Source organism: Saccostrea cucullata, unplaced genomic scaffold (genome assembly GCF_032062105.1).
Source record: "Saccostrea cucullata isolate Sc308-1 unplaced genomic scaffold, CSIRO_AGI_Scuc_v1 ctg20308, whole genome shotgun sequence".
Classification (NCBI taxonomy): Eukaryota; Metazoa; Mollusca; class Bivalvia; order Ostreida; family Ostreidae; genus Saccostrea; species Saccostrea cuccullata.
In genome coordinates, this window is record NW_026938024.1 from 1 (window position 1) to 8,169 (window position 8,169).

The window sequence follows — 8,169 nt, forward strand, 5'->3', positions numbered from 1 at the left end:
CACTAGTTTTTGTCTGTTATAGAAAACCGTTGCTGCTGTAACAGAACAGCCGAACGGAAAGCAGGTCTCTAAGGAGTCGTCTCCCCTGATCACTAAGGAGGAGGAGGGCACCTGCCTGTGCTGTACCATCCTTTAAGAGGAAGACAAAAGACTCCAGAAAGATTGTTTCGTCGGAACTTTCGATGGTCAGCGTTACTGCACAAGACTAAAATTCTGCATGTGTATTGTGATTTTTGTTACTGCTTTCAACTGATAGAATTTTTGGAATGTTTCTCTATGTGACGATTAATGTTTCTCATGTGACGAATTCATTTAGGTGTCTTATCAATTGTTTCAATAACTTGACTGAACTCTTGTATACTGATATGATTTTTTTTTTCAAGAGGACAGAAGTTTATTCATTTTTTTTTTAAGAAAAAACAATTAAATGAAAAAAAATATTATTTGGAAGTTGCAGACTGTAAACTTTATTAAAGACTCATACAAACCACGTGATGAACTTGGTCACGTGACAGACTGGTTAAAAGAAGGAATATGTGATGTATTCTCGTTGTACCGTTTACATTTGCGCCATGTTTTGTGTTTAAATACGATCAAATCTTTACAAGAATGACGGAAATTTTAGCTTACTTATCATTCAATGATACTAAGCTGCATGTTTGATTTTTTTTTCCATCTCGGTATATGTTTATTGTGTGGCTTGAATAAGAATAAATTATATATAGGATTAAAGTAACCAGAAAGCTTAATACTGTTTTGTTGTTGTTGTTTTTTCCTTTTGGTCACGCAATTTTGAATGTGGAAGCATTCTGGGGGTAAAGTGATGATTCTAAATTGTTAAAATCATGATCCCCAGGGGGTAGGGCGAGGCCACAATAGGGAATCCGATTAGGCATTGAAATACATAGGAAAAATCTTAAAATTAAAATATTCTTAAGAATCACTGGGCCAGAAATGCTTATTTTATATTAAAAGGATGCTGGAGTAGTGTAGATTCTACATTCTCAAATCTATGGCCCCTGTGGAAGGCAGTGTCACAATAGGTACTAGTATTACAAAGAGAAATCTTGTAAAAAAAAATTATAGCATAGACAAACTTACTCAGTTGAGCGATGTGGTCCATGGCCTATTGTTTTATATTATATATTAAAAGGATGCTGGAATTTCTCGATGACAACATTTTATGTAATCCTCAGAGACCAGGTCTTCCAACAAACTGTCTGAATTTAACAGAGCACTAATTGTGCTCCCTTAGTACACGACTTGTTTAAAATCTATGAAAGAAAATAAATCGATATGAGACGCAGAAAACACCCGTTTCTGTTAGATAATCTCTGTTATAGAATTTATATTCAGTCAAGTCTCTTGCAAGTATATATTCCACTGTCTGGCACTTGTTTCAGTAATAAATTTTCAACCCATATATATGCATAATATCATAGTATGCATATCGGTAAAAAAAAAAATATTACAGAGACAAGTGCCCATGATTTAGTCCACTCAAAGGCGGACCCAGGGCCGACGCACCAGGTGCCCCCCGCCCTCCCACGGTTTGAATTTTTGTTTGTAAATTTTTATATGTCCATAATCCAAGGAAAAAGCAGATATAGCTCTTTGAAATAAAAAAATAGGACAGATATAACAGATAGCTACAAGCCCATCCATTAGGGGGAAATTATGGCGATGTAAACCCTCCCCCCCCCCCCCTCGCTCCCGTTTCGATATTTTTGCACAGCCAATAACACCATCTATGTGTAAATGAAAAAAATAAAACAAGTATTTTGACAATCGATGTAAAAAAAACAGAATAAAGTAAAAAAATTGTAAATAGATTTAAAAACAAAAAAAAAGAAGTAGGGCTCGTCCGGGATTTGAACCCGGGACCTCTCGCACCCAAAGCGAGAATCATACCCCTAGACCAACGAGCCGCTATGAATATGTTTGCATAAAAGAAGATTTTAAGTTAATCGCTTCGATGCCGCTCGGCTGTTATGGTTTGTTTACTTCCTGTTGAACGATAAGATTGGGATGGATTTCATTTTGAACATCTAATGCTGCAGGTAATAACACTGGGATTAAGAAATGAGTTGCATAAGTCTACAAGTCTAGCTGGTGTTACCCATAATAACATGTCTCTGGTTTAAAAACCCTATGGGTCACACTGACGTACCTTGATTTTTAGTACTAGGCCTAAAATTAAATGCCCCCCTCCTTACATTATACAGCTGGTGCATTTTAAGTAAATACCCTAGGTATTCTCAGCAGCATTATACGGCCTAACATCATTTGATAGATCTATGGCACATTTCTTTCAAATTCTTTGCGTCTTTTGCAAAGAGGAATGACTCGGAAGACATTTCAGCTAAAAATTAAATAGCCTAGATCATGTAGATGGTGTAACCATGGCCCCATGTAACTGTATCACTTATTTATAGTTCTTTGGTAGCCCTAGTGACTAAAGAAAATTTAGAAGAACATGTGAAAAAGGGGTTGGGTTATACCATCCAGGTACCTGCCGATCTAACCTGCCATACATACCTGTACATATAGATCACTATAGACATGCACTACTACAAGATCCTTTTAGATTTATTTTATCTTTTCAAATCAACAACTTGTGAACAAGCCTGCCTTGCTGAGAAAAGCATTTTATTCTGGTTATTAAAACATTACTATTTTTATAATTTTAGACTGTGAAACATCTTTAAGAAAACTTTGAATAAAACAAAGAATGCCTGCATGAAGAATACAACAAGTTGACAGTGAATTTAATGTAGCCTAGCTGAAGAGATTCTTGGATACGCATGTGTTCATGGTGTTGTGTTTGGTCGCCTATTCCCCCCTTATAAACATTGACCAGAATGGAACACAGACACAGGGAAGCTATCAGGAAGAACTGGACATTCCTCCTGGAGAATCTTATTGTGGACGAACTGATGGACTTCCTTATCTCCCACTCCATTCTGACAGAGAATATGAAGGAGGAGGTGGAGATCCAGAGAACCAGGAGAGAGAAGGCCACCCAGCTGCTATTTATAGTACAGAAGAGGGGGCCACAGGCGTTCCAGACGTTCGTCGACGGACTTAAAGAGTGTCAAATGGGGTTCATAGCAGAGAGATTAGAACAGGCGGTTTGATATTGTGAGGTTCATAGAATGATATGCCATGATTTTGCTGTTTTTTAGTTCAAGGCCTATGTGCTGTACATGTATTAAACAGTATGTTAAAGTTTGGAATGATTTTTATGTATGGTATCTTTTCACATTTAGTCATTCTATTATTACAATTGATTTGTTTTATACTAAAAGTAACTACAGTTTTATGTAAGAATCATACAATTATTTTTTAGTAATTATTGAATATGTACCGGTAAGCAGTTCAATATAATGTACTTTAATTTAATCAGTACTGTTGTATTGCATTCATTGTACATACCGTAATAAGTACATGTATCATATGATTTATACTTACATGTACATTTGTAAGCTTCAGGCATATAATGCCATTATAGGATTTGATCATCTGACCAATTTCAAAATCCCTTTAAGTTGTTACTTGTCAGTTATTTCAATACACATTTTATTTTGCATTTTCATTAGACAAAAATATTGAAGGAATGCAAACCAGATCTTTTTACTTTTAAAATTCAATCTCTAAATGAAATTGCTTTAGGAATGTTTGTTACTCAGCTTACATTTGTTTAAATATTAAATATACTATTAAACAAAACAAATATTTGAGTCATTATTTAATTGAAAAAATATATTAAAAATGACAAAGGAAGCGCTTGATGAACATGGAGTACTTCATGTTGAACACACTTTACATAGATATTATAAAGAACAACAAAACAGAGTACCAAGACTTTCAGTCATGAAAAAACACTGGATTACATTCATACAGCATAGTAACTACTGAAAAATTCTACACTTCAGTGACTTATGCATATATCAGAGATCAAAGTGTTTAATAGAGAAATAATGGTTTAGAGGAGAAATAAGTCTTGGGTTTATAAACACATTCAAATATGAAACAAACTATTATCATTATTTTCTGCACCCATTGAGTATGGTAGCTTCAGAATTCAATATAATCAAACTGAGAAGTTATAAAAAGTATAAATATTACAGAAACACTGTTCACTTAAATTTTGACCTTAAATTAAAATTTGTTTAGTCTGTTTCTGTCATCTCAGTACTATTATCTTTTAATATAAGCCTTACCAAATAAACTGGATAATAATCAGATTGATTCTGATGTGATTCTAACCCTCCAGGTCCTGTCTGTAGTTAGTAAGGGCTTGGGAGGGAGATGTGATTCTGATTTACTAAATCACACAGTCACATATCACATGTCAAATATCATGTGTCAAATATCACGAGTCAAATATCACATGTCAAACATCACGTGTCAAAAATCCTCTCTATCTCCCCTACATTAATGTTCCCCGGGCTGTTTTTTACGGCCTCCAGGAGTTTTCTCACTGTGGCTTGACGTCCCTCCTTCTGTTTCCAGGCGACAAGTATTTTAAAAATCTGTGTCTCTACACTGAAGCTATTGTTCATCACAATTTGTTGGATCTTTATGCTGTTGATGCCTAGGTACGCTCCCAAAAGCTCGAAACCGGCCCCGATATGTTTGCTGACTTCCACCAGTTCTTTCTCTGTGGGAGGCCTGTCTTGAATGCTAGCTGTAACATTAGAAATCAATTTATAAAAGAAGGATCTAGTTCAAGACTGGACCTATAACAATCTAATTAAAATTAGATCTTTGATCCGCTTTGTGTAGCGATCAAACTGGAGCGGATCAAAGATCTTATTCTAAGAAGAAGGTATGGTTTCCATACAAATTTTGCCCTGTGATTTTCAAAAAAATAAAACTGGTGTAATAGTTGAAAACTCAAGCTTTTTAAATAATTGAAATTCAATGCAGAAAAATCATACAAGTCATTTTTCTCACATGTGTTTTTAAATGCTAATTATGACGTCATAGACATGTGCATTTTCCCGTATTTTCTTAAAAAGTAGCAGAAGACACCAATTTCCAATGGAATTTTCTTTCAGATAACATTGTCCACAGGCATCGCCCACTAAGATCTTGAGATATGTGATTTGTTATTGAATTTTGCACAAAATATCAAAAAATTAATTAACGTGGGCGACGGCTGTGGACACTGTTTTCTAAAGGAAAATCACCCTTGAAATGTGCCATTTTGAGGCTCTTTCTGTTGAAAATAGAGAAATGCTTCACATTAATGACGTCATATTTGCAGAATAATAAACCTTCATGCCATATTCTTTCCTGATTTATCAAAGTCATTTATTAAACTAATATTTAAGCCAGTTTCAAAACTTTTTGACGTCATTACATTTTTAGGGCGCAATAAAGCTAAAACCATACCTTCTTCTTAGATTGGACCTATAATGTATTTTCTCAATATTAACATGTCAATGCATTTCTTTCTCAAAATTTTTTTTAACTAGATTTCATCATTGTTTTATGCTAGTCAATGTTCTATTTAATTGTCCCCTGCTTTAGCAAAAAAAAATCTCATTTGTCAGTCTTGCTGTCCGTTTGTTATCAAAAATTGACCCTTGGCCATTACTTATGAATGAGAAGGGAGAGAGCTTTCACATTTCACATGTGCATTACCACTAAGACACCAAAAGTAGGGAATCACAATTCTTTGAATTTGCCTGTTATACTAACAAAAAGATATACTTGAAAATACAGTTTTATGAACTTTTCTTAATACAAGTATTCTATGATCATGATAATCATGTAAAAGTGAATTATTTCTTGACTATTTTAAAGTCAAATGCAAAGATTTCTTTCTTTTCCTGTGCATGACTGAAAATTCAGTACTGTGTGGTTTTTTTAAATTAAATTCCACACAAAAGCTCACCTCCTGCCATCAATGCTGTCTTTTAAGTTCTTCACCATCTGGAATCAGGTCAACATTAGTCTGAAATGAAATCATTAATGAACCAGAAGTCTCTGTCGAGACTGAAGCTCTACTGGTTTGTACTTATAGCAAAGGAAGAGAAAAGTACTTAAGCAGTTGGAAATTGAAACTTTTCAACAGCAATAAATAGAATAATGATCCTTGATTAAGTCTCTTTATGTTCTGAGTGCAGTCTACTTGCATGCCACATTTATATTATAATCAGACTAAAATTGTATTTGGAGTAGCATTTTGAAAGAATTTCACAGAAATTTCTATTTTTAGTAACCACTGCAACATCGTTCATCGAAATCAAAAACCAATAAACAGAATTATGTATCTTATTGTAGTCTACTTGTGTGCCAAGTTATATTGAAATCAGACTAAAACTGTAGAAGGAGTAGCATTTTGAAAGAATTTCACAGAAATTTCTATTTTTAGTAACCACGGCAACACCGTTCATCGAAATCAAAAACTGATACACAGAATTGTGTATCTTAGTGTAGTCTACTTGCGTGCCAAGTTATATTGAAATCACACTAAAACTGTAGGAGGAGTAGCATTTTGAAAGAATTTCACAGAAATTTCTATTTATAGTAACCACGGCAACACCGTTCATCGAAATCAAAAACCGCTATACAGAATTATGTATCTTAGTGTAGTCTACTTGTGTGCCAAGTTATATTGAAATCAGACTAAAACTGTAGAAGAAGTAGCATTTTGAAAGAATTTCATAGAAATTTCTATTTTTAGTAACCACGGAACACCGTTCATCGAAATCAAAAATTGATACACAGAATTATGTATCTTATTGTAGTCTACTTGTGTGCCAAGTTATATTGAAATCAGACTAAAACTGTAGAAGGAGTAGCATTTTGAAAGAATTTCACAGAAATTTCTATTTTTAGTAACCACGGCAACACCGTTCATCGAAATCAAAAACTGATACACAGAATTGTGTATCTTAGTGTAGTCTACTTGTGTGCCAAGTTATATTGAAATCAGACTAAAACTGTAGAAGGAGTAGCATTTTGAAAGAATTTCACAGAAATTTCTATTTATAGTAACCACGGCAACATCGTTCATCGAAATCAAAAACCAATATACAGAATTATGTATCTTAGTGTAGTCTACTTGTGTGCCAAGTTATATTGAAATCAGACTAAAACTGTAGGAGGAGTAGCATTTTGAAAGAATTTCACAGAAATTTCTATTTTTAGTAACCACGGCAACACCGTTCATCGAAATCAAAAACCGATATACAGAATTATGTATCTTAGTGTAGTCTACTTGTGTGCCAAGTTATATTGAAATCAGACCAAAACTGTAGGAGGAGTAGCATTTTGAAAAATTGTTTACAGACAGACAGACAGACGGACAGACAGACAGACGGACAGACAGACAGACGGACGACGGACGCATTACTATCGCATAAGCTCTTCTGGTCTCTGACCAGTAGAGCTAAAAATGATGTATTAAAAAAATTATCTCAAAGCCACTTTGATTTACTATTCATTCCTGTCTGATTAAAATAGAAAATTGACATCATGGTTCAAAACAACTTGATCAATTTTTCCATTCAATTCTGCGGGGGGAGGGGGGCTGGCAGATTTTGGAAATAAATAATCTGTCCCTGTCAGAAAATGAAAATAAATAATCAGTCCTCCACTGCCAAGAAATTAAATAATCTAACCTTGACTTATGATATTTAAATATAGTGAAATACCCTTTTTATTTCCGTGTAATTTAACCTCAGAATCTTCAATTCAGAATTTTTTTTGGCTCACCATTTTAGAACCAAATAGTATTTAAAATCAGATTCCCAGACTGGATACTTGTAGTCAGTTTATCAAGATGACAATCATGTGCACTCAGTAGGTGTGATGAATCACTTTCAATACAAGCCAATTCTTATATACCGAAAATGATAATTTTCCTGTCAAAGAATTATACTTCCACGGTAAATTAATACAAAGTATACACTGACGGATTAAGGGATGTGTACAGTTACATGTGTATGACCCCTCCCCTAAAATTTTAAAGTATGATGTAAATAATATTAAAAATGCCATACTTTGGTACAATATTAATATTCTTGTGCCTAGTTTTCCTCTTAAAATACACAAAAACCCAGGAGCTTCAGGGGGCTTTGCCCCCTGGACCCCCTTCATTCAAAGTATGATATAACCAGTATTAATAAAGTCATACTTTGGTACATAATAACC

At 34.2% G+C, this 8,169-nt stretch overlaps 2 protein-coding genes and 1 non-coding gene across 3 annotated transcripts; 1 reads left to right on the forward strand and 2 right to left on the reverse strand.

The window, feature by feature from the left end:
• Nucleotides 1–1,856: 1,856 nt before the first annotated feature.
• Trnap-ugg (transfer RNA proline (anticodon UGG)) lies at nucleotides 1,857–1,928 on the reverse strand. Its single transcript has one exon. It is a non-coding gene; the product is annotated as a tRNA-Pro (tRNA).
• Nucleotides 1,929–2,794: 866 nt separating this feature from the next.
• LOC134249293 (caspase-2-like) lies at nucleotides 2,795–3,709 on the forward strand. Its single transcript, XM_062731660.1, has one exon. The coding sequence runs from the start codon at nucleotides 2,862–2,864 to the stop codon at nucleotides 3,135–3,137; it is 276 nt and encodes a 91-aa protein (XP_062587644.1). The 5' UTR covers nucleotides 2,795–2,861; the 3' UTR covers nucleotides 3,138–3,709.
• A 161-nt stretch (nucleotides 3,710–3,870) lies between these two features.
• Nucleotides 3,871–5,988, reverse strand: LOC134249292 (death domain-containing protein CRADD-like). Its single transcript, XM_062731659.1, has 2 exons — nucleotides 5,906–5,988; nucleotides 3,871–4,690 (listed from the first exon to the last, which is right to left on the reverse strand). The coding sequence occupies exons 1-2, from the start codon at nucleotides 5,913–5,915 to the stop codon at nucleotides 4,404–4,406; spliced, it is 297 nt and encodes a 98-aa protein (XP_062587643.1). The 5' UTR covers nucleotides 5,916–5,988; the 3' UTR covers nucleotides 3,871–4,403.
• Between the last annotated feature and the right edge of the window lie 2,181 nt (nucleotides 5,989–8,169).

Excerpts from the sequence above, each read along its gene's own strand:
- LOC134249293 (XM_062731660.1), top strand. The coding sequence starts at position 2,862 with ATGGAACACAGACACAGGGAAGCTATCAGGAAGAACTGGACATTCCTC.